The sequence below is a fragment of the Eulemur rufifrons genome, chromosome 17 (assembly GCF_041146395.1).
Source record: "Eulemur rufifrons isolate Redbay chromosome 17, OSU_ERuf_1, whole genome shotgun sequence".
NCBI lineage: Eukaryota > Metazoa > Chordata > Mammalia > Primates > Lemuridae > Eulemur > Eulemur rufifrons.
This window is the reverse complement of record NC_090999.1, coordinates 34864180-34881601: the sequence shown is the minus strand read 5'-3', so window position 1 is coordinate 34881601 and position 17422 is coordinate 34864180. Positions and strand designations below refer to the sequence as shown.

Below are 17422 nucleotides of genomic sequence, written 5' to 3'. Positions count from 1 at the left end.
GTCTTTGATAGCCAAAATTTCCCCGTCAATTCCTGACACCAGGACATTAACTTCTAGTTAAAAATGTCTCTTAAAGAAAATACTCTGACCCTTGTTCTCCTCTGGCAGGCAGCCCGGGCCTGTGGTGCCAAGAGGGTTGGCATCGGTGAAAATCTCCTAGGCTGGTGGGAGCCCAGGGCAGGACTGCTTTGCACATGGCCAATTTATGTGCTTAGTGATTGCCTTGAACTTGGCTGAATGCCAAAGATTCCAAATTTATTTGATTATTCAGGAGAACAGCCATGGTATGAGACTGTCCTTTTTTTCAATACAATGAGGAATGTAATATAACACTTTTCCTGAGACCATTCTATTGAGGCTGAAACCCCAGATTGTTTATATTATTGCCTGTTCTGAAATTCCTCTCACTCTCTGTGCTTCAGCTGTACTCTCCTCCCTGCCACAAAATACTTCTCATCCGGGACTTGCCGCCTCCCCTGTGTTCTGACAGTGCTGCCCGCCTATCTAAATCTTACACAGCCTCTCACACCACCCACTTTCCTCAAAATTCAGTCTCTCATTTAGCATCGACCATATGCTACCTAGCATTGTTATTTCATGATGATGTTTCCCAAACTGTGGATTGATGCTGGGCACTGGGCAAATGATGAACAATTCCATGGCCTCAGTTTACTCTTCTTAGGGCTTCCATTTCCCCACCTTCGGGATTCATGGAGTTCCTAAATTTAGATCTTGAATGAATCCCACCTTAAAATTAGGCTTGCCTTATAGTGTTCTGGCCAGATCTGTCATCAAATGTAGGTAGAACAATCAATTTCAATTTGGTTTGCCTGGCTTGGTCTTAAAAGCAGTCTTTCAAAATAAGTAGACCAAGGTATATTTCTTTGTGTTGAGCATGCTGTTGTTAGTCTAGTTCAGGGGTTGGCCAGATTTTTCAGCAAAAGATCAGATGATAAATATTTAGGCTTTGTAGGTCACATAACCCTTTAAAAATAGGAAAACCATTCTTAGCTTGCACACTGACCCCTTGACTATAGTTTAAAAATGGAAAAAAAAAAAACCTCTTATTTTAAGAATAGAATATTAAGAGACTATGAGATCATCATAACATTTTGTAGTTAAGAAGTGTTAACAAGGTTAGTCAAGGAAAAGCAAAATAAAAATAAACCAGTTTCAAAAAATATCTTGTTCAACAATCAGATTTATTTTAAGGGTGAGATACTATAATTAGATCCTTTAATGGAAGCTAAATGTTTCAGAAATTTCAACCAAAAGTGGTTATATCCTACCTGTCTTAGTTTGGGATGCTATCACTGTGACAGAGAGGGTGGCTTACAAACAACGGAAAGTTGTTTGTTAGTTTGGAGGCTGGTACTCCAGGATCAGCGTACCAGCACGGTTGGGTTGTGGTGAGGGCCCTCCAGGTTGTAGACTGTCTTCACACGGTGGAAGGGGAAAGGGGGCTCTCCAGAGTCTCTCGTTAGGGCATTAATCCCAGCCATGGGGGTTCTGCCCCTCGTGACCTAATCATTTTACCAAAGGCCCCCCCCCCCAATCCCATCACCTTGGCAATTAGGATTTCAATACATCAATTTTGGGGGGATGCAAACATTTAGACTATAGCAGTATCCTTCAGTGATAGTGAAATAAAGAATGCATAAGTAGTATCTCAAAATTTTTCATTTTCTGATTTAAAAAATATTAATATTTACATGAAAGAAAAAATGTATATGCCCTCTAAGTTTTTTCCGATACGGCCATATGCAGTGAAAAGTCTTTCATTTATTTTGACCGTGTCTTCCTTGTGCACTTTGTAAAACTATCGTGAGGCTCTTCACAAAGTGGACCCGCAAGTGCTGGGGACTGTTTGGGTTAGGAGGAGGCCTCTGCACTTCGCAGGGAGGCGATTTGCTGCCTGCAGGTGGAACGGCCAGCTTGCTACAGCCCTCCTTTCCGGCCTGGAACATCTGGTTATTTTGAGCAGATTTACTCCTTCTGTCCTTATTGCCCTAAGAAATAGAAAATTGCCTGTTGAATTTCTAGTAATATCCTAGCTAAGAAGCTTTTGTTTATTTCTTTACAATTATTAGGACCAGTAGCTTGTCTCCATCGTATTTTTTTTCTTTTTACTCACCAACGTACTAACAAAGATGTCTCCATCATGTTTTGAGTGGAAAGCCTTACTTCTGCTAAGAGAGACAGGACACTTGAGCCTGCACTGAGCGGTAAGATTTACCTTGGGTTCTCACGCGGGGTCACTGCTTCAGGAGAGATTCTAGCCTCGGGAGCCCTCCCAACCCTCACAGTCAGTAGGAGATTCACAACTAGAAATAAGAGAGAGGGTGGAAAGGGCAGAACAGAAGCACTAATACTCAGTTCTTCACTGAGGTGCTCCTCAGAGGCAAAGGCTTCCCACTGTGTTACTGCAGGGACAGTACAGGCTCCATGAAGGCCAGAAGCAGAACAGCCAGGGGGACAAGTAGGAAAACTCATGGCACTGGCAGGACTGCCAGTTGCACACAGAGGGTTTTGTAACTAGGGCAGTCAGTAAAGCTCAAGTCAGCAGAGGGACTTCCTGGATGACCAGAAGCCCTACCTGGAGGAGCGGCTCAGGAGGCTTACCATTGTTCACGTCGCTCTTCTTGGAGGCAAAACCCACACCTAGGTCCAGCAGTGATGCCTCGTTTCAGCGAGGGCATCCTGGAGGATATTGGTAGATTCCTAAAGGCTAATTGTTTTTTTTGTTTTTTTTGTTTTGAAATTCTTTTATTTATTTATTTATTTTTAATTTCATCTTATTGTTATGGGGGATACAGAATTGCAGGTTACATACATTGCCCATGTACCGCCTTTCCCCCCAAGTCAGAGCTCCAGGCGTGTCTGTTCCCCAGACAGTGCACATTGCACTCATCATGTAGGTATATATCCCTCCCTTCCCCACCCCCCCTTCCTGAGTCAGCACCTTCAAGCGTTACCATTCCCCAAATTGTGTAGGCATACACTCATCCCCTTCCCCACCCCCCACCTCAGTCTGATATCCGATTGGTGTCGTTCCCAGATGTGTATTTAGGTGATGATCAGGGAAACCAATTTTCTGGTGAGTACATGTGATGCTTGTTTTTCCATTCTTGGGATACTTCACTTAATATAATGGGTTCCAACTCTCTCCAGGAGAACCATAGAGATGTCGTATCTTCATCATTCCTTATAGCTGAGTAATATTCCATGGTATACATATACCACAGCTTACTAATCCAATCATGTATTGATGGGCATTTGGGTTGTTTCCACATCTTTGCAATTGTGAATTGTGCTGCTATAAACATTTGGGTACATGTGTCTTTGTTAAGAATGACCTTTTTTCCTTTGGGTATATGCCCAATAATGGGATTGCTGGATCAAATGGCAGGTCTACTTGAATCTGTTTAAGATACCTCCATAATGCTTTCCACAGGGGTTGCACTAGTTTGCAGTCCCACCAGCAGTGTATGAGTGTTCCTGTCTCTCCACATCCACGCCAACATGTGTTGTTTTGGGATTTTTTGATAAAGGCCATTCTCACTGGGGTTAAGTGATATCTCATTGTGGTTTTGATTTGCATTTCTCTGATGATTAGGGATGTTGAGCATTTTTTCATATGTTTGTTAGCCATTTTTATATCTTCTTTTGAGAAATTTCTATTCATGTCATTTGCCCACTTTTTGATAGAGTTGTTTGATTTTTTTCTTGCTGATTTTCCTGAGTTCTAAATAGGTTCTTGTTATCAGTCCTTTATCTGATGTGTAGTATGCAAAAATTTTTTCCCATTCTGTAGGTGGTCTGCTTATTCTCTGGACTGTTTCTTTGGCTGTGCAGAAGCTTTTTAATTTAATCATGTCCCATTCATTTATTTTTGTTGCTGCTGTGATTGCCTTGGGGGTCTTCTTCATAAATTCTTTGCCTAGGCCAATGTCTGTAAGAGTCTTTCCTACATTTTCTTCTAGAATTCTGATTGTATCACGCCTAAGGTTTAAGTCTGTTATCCACCGTGATTTGATTTTTGTGAGAGGTGAAAGCTGTGGGTCCTGTTTCAGTATTCTACAAGTGGCTAACCAATTCTCCCAGCACCATTTATTGAATAGGGATTCTTGTCCCCAGAGTATATTCTTTCCTGCTTTGTCAAAAATTAGGTGACTATATGAGGATGGTTCTGTATTTGGATTTTCTGTTGTGTTCCACTGGTCTGTGTCCTCCTAAAGGCTAATTGTTAAACTTGTTTCTCCTTTCTAAAAACTGGGCTGTATACAGTCAGTGGTATTATTTGATTTGCTCTGAGCTCTTACTTTGAGTCACCATCTAGAAAAGTTCAACTATAGAAAGTTCAAGTATTTCTCCTAATGAAGAAAGGGAAAAATAGAGATAGGCCTAGCTATAGTTTCCTTCTGGGGCCTTGCGGCAGACTTCCTCTCCATAGTTACCTCCTGTGGTGTTTGTATATACAGTCCCTTTTAATAGATGAAAACGGGGGAGGAGGAGGAACGTGAAGGTTAATGAAGTATATGTCTTATTTTTCCTGTTAACTCTTATTCATTCTAAATTTGTGTCTCCTGGAAATCCACTTGTCTCTTCCTTTCCGGTTGTTCTGGAGTTATTTTTCTGTACATAATAGCAGGGATGACACTAATGGTAGGCTCAGGTGTTCCCTTTATAAATATGACTATTACTCTTGAAAGCATTTCAGGACAGTGTTCACATCTGTGAGCAGGAGTAGTTAGTAGAGGGAGCAGTCCTTTTTAAGCAAGGAAGGAAAGCCTTTTTGGCCAGGGCAGCTAACTGAGGGTTCTTTCCCATCCATTTTCCTGTGTCAGGCTAATTCTTGTATTAATAAATACTCTTTGCTTCCCCCTTTAAAAAACTCAGTTACTAATGCAAATCCCCCTCAGCATAGTTCTCTGGATTAGGCCCTCTTTTCTATCTTTCCATAGTGGCTGTACGAATGTACATTCCCACCAACAGCATATAAGAGTTCCCTTTTCTCCACATCCTCTTCTGCTTCTGTTATTTTTTGTCTTTTTGATAATAGCCATTCTAATTGGGATGAGATGCTATCTCATTGTGGTCTTGATTTGCATTTCTCTGATGATTAGTGATGCTGAGTATTTTTCCATATATCTGTTGGCCATTTGTATGTCTCCTTTTGAGAAACATTTATTCGTGTCCTTTGCCCACTTTTTAATGTGATTTTGTTTTTTTGTTTTTCTTTTTGGTGGTTGAGTTGTTTGAGTTCCTTGTGTATTCTGGATGTTAATCCCTTATTGGATGACTACTTTGCAAATATTTTCTCCCATTCAACAGATTGTCTCTTCATTCTGTCTCTTGTTTCCTTTGCTATGCAGAAGCTTTTTAGTTTAATGTAGTCCTATTTGTCTGTTTTTTATTTTTGTTGCCTGTGCTTTTAAGGTCTTAGCCAAAAAATCTTTGCCTAGACCAATGTCCTAAAGTGTTTCCTCTATGTTTTTTTCTAGTAGTTTTATAGTGTTGAGTCTCACGGTTAAGTTTTTAATCCATCTTGAGTTGAGAAGTAGTGGTCCAGTTTCATTCTTCTGTGTATGGATACCCAGTTTTCCCAGCACTATTTATTAAAGAAGGAAGTCCTTTCCCCAATGTATGTTCTTGGCTCCTTCATCAAAAATTAGTTGGCTGTAATTATGTGCATTTATGTCTGGGTTCTCTATTCTGTTCCATTGGTGCATGTGTCTGTTTTAATACTAATTCCACGCTATTTTGGTTACTGTAGCCTTGTATTATATTTTGAAGTCTGGTAGTGTGATGCTTCCAGCTTTGTTGTTTTTGTTCAGGATTGCTTTAGCTATTCAGGCTCTTTTTTAATTCCATACAGATTTTAGGATTATTTTTTTCTATTTCTGTGAAAAATGACATTGGTATTTTGATAGGGATTGAATTGAATCTGTAGGTTGTTTTGGGTGGTATGGTCATTTTAATGATGTTAATTCTGATCCATTAGCATGGAATGTCTTTCTATTTGTATCCTCTTTGGTTTCTTTCATCAGTGTTTTGTAGTTTTCATTGTAAAGGTCTTTCACCTCCTTGGTTAAATTTATTCCTAGGTATTTTATTTTACTTAATTTCTGTAGTTATTTTAAATGGTATTGCCTTCTTGATTTCTTTCTCATCTAGTTAGTTATTGGTGTATATGTTGATTTTATATCCTGCAACTTCACTAAATTTATTTATCAGATCTCAGAATTTTTTGGTGTAGTCTTTAGGTTTTTCTAGATAAAAGATCAATGTCATCTGTACAGAGGGACAATTTGACTTCTTCTTTTCCAATTTGGATCCCTTTTATTTTTTTCTCTTATCTGATTGCTCTGGCTAGGACTTCCAGTACTATGTTGAATAAGAGGGGTGAAAACTGGCATCCTTGTCTTATTCCAGTTCTTAGAGGGAAGACTTTCAGCTTTCCCCATTTCAGTATGATATTAGCTGTGGGGTGGTCATATATGGCCTTTATCATGTTGAATTATGCTCCTTCTGTGCCAAGTTTGTTGACAATTTGTATTATGAAGGGATATTGAATTTTATCAAATGCTTTTTCTGCACCTGTTGAGATGATCATATGGTTTTTGTTCTTAATCCTGTTGAGGTGATGTATCATGTTTATTGATTTGCATATGTTGAAACTTCCTTGCATCCTTGGGATAAAATCCACTTGATCATGGTTTATTATCTTTCTGATGTGCTATTGGATTTGGTTTGCTAGGCTTTTTTTTTTTTTTTTTGTGAGACAAGGTCTTACTCTATTGCCCGGCTAGAGTGCAGTGGTATCGTCATAGCTCATTGCAACCTCCAACTCCTGAGCTCAAGCAATCCTCCTGCTTCAGCCTCCCGAGTAGCTGGGGCTATAGGCATGCACCACCACGCCTGGCTAATTTTTCTATTTCTTGTAGAGATAGGGTCTTGATCTTACTCACACTGGTCTCAAATTCCTGGCCTCAAGCATTCCTCCTGTCTCTGCCTCCCAAAGTGCTAGGATTACAGGCGTGAGCCACTGCACCAGGCTTGTTTGCAAGTATTTTGTTGAGAATTTTTGTGTCTATGTTGATCAGGGATATTGGTCTGTAGCTTTCTTTTTTGTTGTATTCTTACTTGGTTTTGGCATCAGGGTAATGCTAGTCACATAGAATGAATTTGGGAGAATTCTCTTCAATTTTTTGGAATAGTTTGAGGACAATTATGTTAGGTCTTTTCTGTAACTTTGGTAGAATTCAGCTGTGAAGCCATCCAGTCCTGGACTTTTCTTTGTTGGGAGACTTTTTATTACTGATTCAATCTTGGTAAGTTGTATGTGGTGAGGAATTTATCTGTGTCCTCTAAGTTTTCTGGTTTGTTAGTGTATCATTGTTAATTATAATCTCTGATGATCTTTTGTAATTTTGTGGTATCAGTTGTAGTGTTTCCTTTTTCATTTCTGATTTTTATTTGGGTCTTTCTTTTTTTCTTGCTTAGTCTAGCTAGTGGTTTATTGGTTTATCTTTCATAAAACCAACTTTTCATTTCATTGATGCTTTCTATTTTTGTTTTAGTCTTCATTTTGTTTAGTTTTGCTCTGTTCTTTTTCTGTCTTTCTACTAATTTTGGGTTTGGTTTGCTCTTGCTTTTCTATTTCCTTGAGGTGCATCATTAGATTATTCACTTGAAATCTTTCCACTTTAATGTAGGCATTTACTGGTATTAACTTACCTTTTAGCATTGGTAAGGTTTTGGTATGTTGTGTTTCTAATTTTGCATTTGTTTCAAGAAATTTTTTATTTCTTCCTTAATTTCTTCCTTGGCCCAGTGACTATTCAGGAATATGTTGTTTAATTTCAATGTATTTATACAGTTTCTGAAGTTCCTCCTTCCTGAGAAGATACTAGATATGATTTTGATTTTTAGAAATTTGTTGAACCTTGTTTTGTAGCATAATATCTCTTGTATCCTGGAGAATGTTTTGTGTTCTGATGAGAATGTGTATTCTTTAGCTGTTGGATGAAGTGTTCCACAAATGTCTGGTAGGTCCATTTGCTCCAAAGTGTAATTTAAATCTAATGTTTTCTTGTTAATTTTCTCTCTAGATGATCTATCTAATGCCTAGAGTGGGATGTTGAAGTCCCTATTATTGCACTGGGGTCTCTCCCTTTAGATCTAGTAATATTTGCTTTATATATCTGGGGGCTTCAGTGTTGGGTGCATATATGTTTAGAATTGTTATTTCCTCTTGCTGAATCATATTTTTGTCTTTTTTTACTGTTTTTGACTTAAAGGCTGTTTTATCTGATATAATTATAGCTACTCCTACCCACTTTTGGTTTCTGTTTGCATGGAATACCTTTTCCATCCCCTTACTTTCAGTCTAAATGTGTCTTTACAGATGAGTTTCTTGTAGTTAGCATGTAGTTGGTTCATGTTTTCTTATCCATTCAGACAGTCTGTATCTTTTAATTGCAAAGTTTAATCTCTTTAAATTCAAGGTTATTGATATGTGATGGCTATTCCTATCATTTTATTGCTTGATTTCTGGTTGTTTTGTATATCCTTTGTTCCTTTCTTTCTCTTACTGTTTCTCATTGTGGTTTGATGGTTTTCTGTAGTGGTAACATTTGAGTCCTTTCTCTTCCTTATTTGTGTGTTTGCTCTACCAATGGGTTTTAAACTTTTGTGTGTTTTCATAATGGTAGGCATTGTCCTTTTGCTTGTAGGTGCAGGACTCCCTTAAGCATTTCTTGTAGGGGTGGTTAGTGGTGATGAATTTCCTAAGCTTCTACCTGACTGGGAAAGACTTTGTTTCTCCTTTATTTATGAAGGCTAACTTTGCTGGGTATAGTATCTTTGACTGACATTCCTCTGCCCCCTTCTGTACTTTGAATATATCATCTCATTCTCTCCTAGCCTAGAAACCTGGTTAGTCTGATGGGGGTTCCTTTATAAGTGACTAGACGCTTTTCTCTTGCTGTTTGTAGAATTCTTTGTTTTTGACTTTTGACAGTTTGACTATAATGTGTTATGGAGAAGACCTTTTTTGAATTTTATGTATTTAGGGATCTCAAGCTTCCTGTATTTGGATGTCTAAATCTCTTGCTAGACTTGGGAAGTCTTCAGCTATTACTTCATTAAATATGTTGTCTGTCCCTTTCATTTTCTCTTCACCTTTTGGGACAACAAAAATTTGAGTATCTGATTGCTTTATGTTGTCCCATATGTCACATAGGCTTTGCTTACTCGTTTTTATTCTTTTTTCTTTTTGTCTGTCTGGGTTATTTCAAAAGACCTGCCTTCAAGTTCTGACATTCTTTCTTCTGCTTGAAGCTATTGTTGAAGCTTTCAAATGTATTTTGTATTTCATCAGTGAATTCTTAAGTTCCAGAATTTGTTTGTTTCTTTTTTATATGTCTTTGGCAAACAACTCATTCATATTCTGAACTGTTTTTCTGATTTCTTTGTATTATTTGTGTTGTATCTTACTGAGCTTCTTTAATATCATTATTTTGAATTCTTTTTCCAAGATTTCATAAGTTTCTTTTGTATTGGAATCTGTTGCTGGAGAATTACTGTGTTCCTTTGGAAATGTCATATTTCCTTGCTTTTTCAGTTTCTTGTGTCCTTACATTGATATCTGTGTATCTGGTATAATAGTCAATTCTTCCAGTTTTTTTGAATTTGCTTTCACAGGGGAAGGGCTTCTTCCTGAAGATTTATCTATGGTGTTGATTAAGTAGGGCACTTTGGTTTTGATTTTGGGTGCATGTAGTAATGTAGTCTGTATATGATTTCTTCGGCCGTAAACAGTGTTAGTAGTGTCTGATTTTTTTTAGTGGCATAGGGTGTGGTTTTTAGTTCCTGTGGTGGCTTGCTGAGGATGGGGACATTAGGTGGGCCAATCCTCAGGGCCTCAGTGATGGCAGCAGTGGGCCGAGCATGCCTGTCCATGTGCCCAATGGTGGCGTATGCTGGTACCAGTGTTAGTGGGTCCAGGCAGGCTGGTTCCTGAGTTTCCAGGTGGCTTGCTCAGGTGCTGGCAGGAGCAGCAGTAGGCTGGACGGGTGGGTGAGTGTTTGGGCCTATGGACAGTGGGTGTGGTGTCCGTGACTCTCCGACTCCCAGGTGGTCTGTGCTGGTGTCAGGGGTGGCTGGGTGGGCCAGTTCCCAGGCCTGCAGGTGGCCCGTGTGAATGGGTGTCAGCTGTGGTGATAGGAGCTGGCTAGGTGGGCCCAACCTCAGACCCCTAGGAGGAGTGTTCAGGTACCAATAGTGATAGATAAGGGAGGTTGATCTCCCAGCCCCTGGATGGTATGCTTGGGCACCTGGGGTGGGGGTGGAGCTAGGCTGGGGGCGCGCCTGTGCTCAGGCCACCACAGTGGTGTGTACGGGCACTGGCTGTGGCAGACAGGGGCAGGGTGATTCCCAGGCCTCTGGCAGAATGCTTGGGTGTAGGGGTGGCAGTGGCCGCACTTTGGCCCTGCAGCTGGGGGCAGGGGGTGCGAAAGCCTGTTCTCAGGGTGCTTGTAAATGTGAGGTCACTGCTAATGGCTTGCACTTCAGCTCTGGTGGCAACAGCCAGCTGTGGTTCTGGCTGTATGCAGAGGATGTCAGTGGGGCTCAGAGATGTACAGGTGCGGGGACTCTTGGGCTCCAGGGCAGGATGCATTCTGGTGGCGGCTGGGCTCTCAAAATGGCACCTTTTGTAGCTGCTTATGACTGGGAGCTCCCTCTCTGGAGCAGCTGCATGGTCTCCAGGCAGTACCCTGTTAGTCTCCAGGCCTGTGTGGGTTACGGGACTCTCCTAATGGCTCGGATTGCAGGAGTCTGCACTGGGAGTGTGGACCACTGCGGGTCACTCACCTACTCTTTACCGGCATTGGAAGCCTCCCCAGCCAAGCGGCAATCTTGCTTTCCTCTCCTTCCTTGCTTTAGGTGTTTCCTGCCACTTCTCTTGAATTCCAGTGTTCTCTCTTAGGTGATCTATTGGAAGTATGCTTATCTACTACTTTGGTTCTACTTTGTGGAGGCGGCGAGTACCACATTCTTCTAGTCAGCCATCTTAAAGCTACTCCATTGTTTTCTACTAAATGGCTTGCTCTCCTTGAGTAACCATAGCTTTTGCTTCCTTAGTTTTGTAAATAATCTGTCATGTATCCATTAGGTGCTTTCTACAACTTCTAAAACTAGAGAGCTCCTTCATACTTCCAGGATAAATTCCAGAGGGGAACACAGCCCAGCAGATCTCTGGGGGAGGCCTGGTACAAGTCATCTAGTGAGTGCCCTCTCAGAAGGCAGGGCTGCGTGGTCCAGATAGGGCTGCCTTCGCACTTGTCTGTGAATAGAAGGTTTCCCCCAGAAGGGGAATTTGAAAGTAACAGGCACTGCTAGTGAGCTTGTTTGATACCACACACAGTAGTGGTCAAGGAGTTCTGTAAGTTATTTATAACTCTTAAAAAGTACACATCCGAATGCCTTACTTAGGATAGGTTTAGTGAATACATACTTGGCAAGTGGCATATATATGGGGAAGGGGGAAGAGTGGAGTTTGTAAAGGCAGGGACCTACAGATACACAGCCTTCTTAGTATTAAATTTGTCATTAAAGCGTGAGCTCTGTCCCTATAGCTAGTTGTAATAGAACAGTGCTGAGAAGCTTCAGACATTGAACTTCTCTGAGGCAGAGAAAGCTGGAGGAATGGAGACTTCCTGTTAAAGGAAGTCATACCAAGTATTTGCTTTGCCCAAAATCAAGGTGGAGCTACAGAAAGAAAATCACTGTGTTTTGTTGAACCTACTCATATAGGAGATTTTGGGCTATCGACATGGGAGGAGAGAAGCCAAAGTCCAGAGTTCTGGGCATGTCCACTGTGGAGCTCAGGTGACCCAAGGTCCAAGAAACTCAGCATGTCTACTTGCTTGGGCTCTCCTGAAATGGAAGTCTTCACAGGAAGAGCAGACTGTCTGAGGTGCCAGGCCTTCACAGTGCTACATGGAGCATCCTGGCCCTGGTGCAGGCACACAGGAAGCACATTGAAACAGCCAGCGTCACCCATGGCCTGAGAATTGTTCTGTGGCCAGAGACTGCACTCAAGTCAATCATTAGTCAGCAGAGAAGCCAAAGCCTACAGTGAAAGGTCGGCTGTAGAACCACAATCAGGGAATCCCAGAACCCTCTCAGGATGAAAGAATTCCTGGGTCCACGGTGTCTTACTGACGGGGGAAACATCTATTCTTGGGTAGATGTGTAAGGAGAAAACCAGCTACTTACAGGGGTAAAGGTTTCACCTGAAGTATTGGAGCTTATTTGATTACCGATCCATAAGTGAATGGTAATTCTTTTCACTCGGATGTTAGGGAAGAAATTTGGGCAAAATAATACATATGACTGCAGGCTACCTGGAATCAAAGTCAGGGTTGTTTGGAAGGAAAATATTGTTAGAGGGATGTTTTGAGTTGTAAAGACCTTGAAAATCCTATCTCTGAGTTTCTTTTAGGTTGCAAGTACAAAATGGGACTAGCTTAAGTCAGTTTTGGAGTTATTTTTTTCTTGTTTTGTCCTAAGCAAAGAGTGTTCCCTAAGATGCGTGTATTCATAAGTGTTTGTAATTCCTAGGTATTTATTTTTATAGTCTGAAAAAGCTATGCTTTTAAACTTTGTATCAAAGGCAGCTAAATAACCAAATGGGGACAGCTGAACCTTTTGACAATAATATCCAAACCTTGCTTTCATCTGCAGTCAAGGAAATTTTCTCCTTAAAACAAATAGCTTCCAGTGGAGATAGAAATAAAGTGAATCCTGAGACAAGGTTCTTACTTATTTTCATAGCTTTAAGCATCCATAAAAATAAGGACTCGCAGCAAAGTAGTAGCACTTAAACTAGCAAATGAGTCAGAGTCAGTTAAACAACTGGTATGCTCTTTTAGAACAGGATGCTTATACTAAGCAGCTGATAAAATTAGCCCCTGGGTCTTTGCCAGCTGCTGGAAACTGAACACCTGCAGCAGGGCCCAAAGAACTGGGAGTGGATCTGTGTGGCTACTTTCAATAGGCAGTGGCCACGGGCAGAGCCATGTGGGTTATTTGAAGACTGCATTAAGTCTATAGTCATAAATTATGGAACAGAATCTTAAAAGTGGATGCTAAAAATTGTTATTAGATAGAAATTAGGCAGTTTTCATTTGTCTTAATGAGAGCAGATTGACTTTAAAAGAGTTGTTTCTTACATAACAATTGTTAGGTAGGGATGCACCTGAAGTCACAGGCAGGCTGACACAGGAAAGGTAAGTTCTCAGGTCTGATTAGTATATAGGTAAGTAAAAGACCTTAAACCGGGTACAGGTGCTATTGAAATACACTCCTTTGCTGGATCATGACTAAACCACAACTTGTATTATTTATTTGGGCAGCATATTATATACATTTATAAGTACAAATTATTTAGTCTCAGTTGCCCTGTTAAATAGTTTGAGGCTAGCAGAGCTCTCAAGTAAATTGGTGAAATAATTAAATAGTCACTAGATAGGGCAAGGGCAGCCTGTGCCCAGAATGCCAGCAGTTTTAGCCCAAGACTCGGAACTGATGACAACACCAGCCTTTGACAGTCAGAGTTATAATCTAAACTGTGAGGGGAGGAGCTGCCCATGAAATCCTGTCTAGAAAGTCATAAACAAGGACCCTTGCCTTGTTTACAATTTAAAGGGTGGTGTAGCTAGATTGGTAATAAATTCTTGTAAACAGAAGTTACCAGGGCAACAGTTTTCCGGTTTTTTCCCTTTGTTTAAAAGGATTAATCTTTAGTCATTAATACAAGAATGCTTGCCTAAAAGTCTTATTTCATATATAATACTTTAATAATCATTTAAATGCCAACCCTTCAGCGGTGTGGTGACACTTAATATAAAATACAGTTTTAAGTTGATATGTTAAATATTTTACTTTTATCTTTTCTATTAGCTTTATCTTCAAGCCAGGATGAAGGGAGACTGGGCAAGACTCTTACGCCCCACGCTGCAGTTTGGTCTGGTTGCTGTATCCATTTACGTGGGCCTTTCTCGAGTTTCTGACTACAAACACCATTGGAGTGATGTGTTGACTGGACTCATTCAAGGAGCTCTGGTTGCAATATTAGTTGTAAGTATACAGGGCCTACATGTTGATATTGCTAAGCTTTTGGATAAACAAACAGAAAAAAAAAATCCCCAGTGAGAAAACTACCCAAAGGCAGAGATTATGGTTCAATAATTCCTAGTGGGTAAGAATCACGTGTTATTAAGTCATTTTTAGGATAGACAACAGGTAAAAACTAGGTTACTCTTTTGCAAGTTATAAAAAATCCTAGTATTTTTATTGTAAAAGGCTCTTGCTATAAACGGTTTTCTTTTTGGTATGAATTGAAAAAGCTAATTTACATGAAGTTAATAACTCTAAGTGTTGGCAGAATGAAGCTGTTTGCTGAAGACATAGCAAAGCAACTCTCAATTTGGAATAATCTCCTTTAAAAAGAGAATCCCTATTAGCCACTAATTTTTTATATCCTTAAACTGTACCCCTCCAATGTACATACCTTGTTTATTTTAGGAAGCTGCTTATTGCAACTTTGTATATGGTTTTTCTAAATACAACTTGTTCTATCTATATAGGCCGTGTATGTATCAGATTTCTTCAAAGAAAAAAGTTCTCCTTTTAAAGAGAGAAAAGAGGAGGACTCGCATACAACTCTGCATGAAACACCGACAACCGGGAATCACTATCGGAACAATCACCAGCCTTGAAGGGCTGCATGGTGCCCAGGTGAAGCTGGCCTGCTTTCTAAAATTGCAACCAGAAGGCAAGAGGATGCCTTTCCTCCCAGTGTACAGGCCTTATGGACTGCTGCTGCTATGCCTCTTGGATGCCCACTTTATCGTGTGTATATAGTTACATTTAACACAATGGTTATCTAATAGCTCTGAGTTCATTAAAAAATTTCAAGCCTTCCACCAAAACACTGCCCCACCTATACATTTTTTTATTAAAAAAATGTAATGCTTATGTATAAACGTGTATGTAATATGCTTTCACAGAATGTTTGATTGAAATGTAATAATACACATTAAAATGAGGATAACCCTCTTGAGATGGGAGAAGCAAATCAACACTTGTAGGCATTTGTAGTCAACTGTAATCACACAGGTGGTGAATAATCTCAAGTCCCACATTCCTTTAGCTGACTCTTTACAAGTAGAGGCTGGCAGCAAACACAATATCTCTCTTGATTTTGGTGATCCCTAAGAGAAAAGATAATAAGGTTTAAGCTTTCAAGACCACAAAACATCTACTTCTCTCTACTGGGGTTGTAAAAAGACAGCACAGCAATCCTGATTAAACTGGTTGAAAGAGCAGCCTGAAAATAAAAAAAATCTGCTGGACACCTAGGGCAATTCACAGCCAGCTCAGGGAGGAGGAACACTTAGAAACCAGGCCTCTGTTCTTTTGATTTTGAGGTACTCCATGGGGAACGGTGGTGTCTAAAACTGTTCAGAACGACAAATTCTGGGAAGGACCAAACTGTCAAAAGAAGTGAGTTGATCCAAAAGCTTGGATTTTCAACCTATATTAATATGTTTCCAATTACCATGTGAAATTCTTTCTGTATTAAGGCAGGACAAGTATAAATTTTATTTATAACTTTTATATATTTTTTATTTTTAAGAAAGAATTATTCCTAATCAATGCTGCCTTTTTTTTTTTTTTTTTGCCCTAAGAGCCATGGTGTCAGCCTAGCTCACAGCAACCTCAAACTCCTGACCAGTCTCAAGCAATCCTTCCTCCTCAGCCTCCCAGAGTGCTAGGATTACAGGTGTGAGCCACCATGCCCAGCCTATAACTTATTTTTAAAAACCTTCATACCTACACTTAAACCCTGAGTGATTAAATAGGCCTGCCTCTATCAATAATGTGGAACCGTTTCTACAAACTTCTTAAGACACTAAGTTGTTAGCAGAAATCACTAGCATCAACTGGCTTGGAGCAACAATGTGGTTGCCTTCGTTGATGCTTTAACTTGTGGTCCTTTTTCTTGGTCAAGATTCATTGGAAATGACAAAGCTATTCACAAGCATGTTTATGCCCCCTGCCCCGACTGCCTCATCACTACCACCCTGGTCTAGCCATCCTTTCTTGATCTGGTCTCCTGGCTTCCACCTTGCTACTCTACAGACTTGCTCCCAATGCAACAGCATTATAATTATATATATATTAAAAATATATAAATATATACACAAATTATAACATACATAAATATATCATAGTCTTTTATAATTCTTATAGGAATTAACCTTGTATTATAAAATCCAAGTGACAGCACAACACTCCTATGCTCCAAAACTCCAATCACTAGAGTAAAAAGCCTGGGCCTAAGAGCTACACGATCATTTCCTTTCTCCCTCTCACCAGTGCTACTCTACTCACTCTGCTCTAGCCACACTGGCCTCTTGCTGTCACTCAAGTATATCAAGGGCCCAACTACCACCTCCACCCCAGAACACCTTATCCACCCCTCAATTCCCTAGTGCTTCAAACAGTGACTGTCACATAGTAAGTGCACAATAAGTATATGTAAATGATACATATATAAAATCTCAACTTTTCCCCCACACAAACACTAAAATGTCACAGAAACACTAGCAGATGGCACTAGGTGACAATCCAGTGAACATCATCAAAATGTCCTCCTAGGTTTTGGTCGAGGGCTCAAGTCTCACAAGATTTGCCTAATTTTTAGAAAAAGCTTATGAATTAGATACTGACCTTCTGCAAATTTATTTTCCAGCTCAGTGTTTCCAATGGCTTTTGCTGCTTGACACATTTGTCGAAGCAGTTCTTCCAGGCGCCTCATACAACGAATTATGCTGCCTGGACAGAAGAGAAACAAATCACTTGTTAAATGGAAATAATCAGGAACAGCAGAATTTTTGTTATGAGGCAAGGCAGGAGAACATGGGATAATTATTAATAAGTAAAAAGGGATTTCCCATGAAGTAAATCAGGTAGTAAACTTGACTGGCTGCCTGCTAGGCGTCAGGAAGGCTACAAAGATGAAAGGTTTAATTCCTACCCTGGACTAATGGTAGAGACAGACATGGACTGATTAATAATGTGTAGACACTTGCTATTAAAAAGGCAGGTAAACAAAATGCCCTGGGAGCAGAGGAGAGAGAAACTTTGGGTGAAGGCTGGCAAAGATGACTTTCAATCTGTGTCTGTAAGAATGAGGCACTCTCTGTCAGGCAACGACAAAGGCAGGCCACTGAAACAATGCAGAAAAGCCTGACAAACTGCAGCTATTCAAGGACCCTCAGTGTGGCCCACTTAGGCATGTAAATACCGCCCATACTGTCCTGAAGAGAGAATGCAACAGAGTTTT

General features: G+C 40.2%; 2 protein-coding genes across 4 annotated transcripts in view; one reads left to right on the top strand and one right to left on the bottom strand.

Moving 5' to 3' along the window:
* PLPP1 (phospholipid phosphatase 1) overlaps positions 1-14789 on the top strand; it is an 87481-nt gene extending 72692 nt beyond the window's left edge. For all 3 annotated transcript variants that reach the window (XM_069492639.1, XM_069492638.1, XM_069492637.1), the window contains exons 5-6: positions 13972-14148; positions 14658-14789. In XM_069492639.1, coding sequence (XP_069348740.1) covers positions 13972-14148; positions 14658-14789 — 309 coding nt within the window. The remainder of the gene's footprint in view (positions 1-13971; positions 14149-14657) is intronic.
* Positions 14790-15222: 433 nt separating this feature from the next.
* The window catches only part of MTREX (Mtr4 exosome RNA helicase), a 92534-nt gene continuing 90334 nt past the window's right edge, over positions 15223-17422 (bottom strand). Inside the window, exons 26-27 of the mRNA XM_069492635.1 lie at positions 16807-16911; positions 15223-15284 (exon numbers count right to left, since the gene is read on the bottom strand). Coding sequence (XP_069348736.1) covers positions 15232-15284; positions 16807-16911 — 158 coding nt within the window. The 3' untranslated portion in view covers positions 15223-15231. The remainder of the gene's footprint in view (positions 15285-16806; positions 16912-17422) is intronic.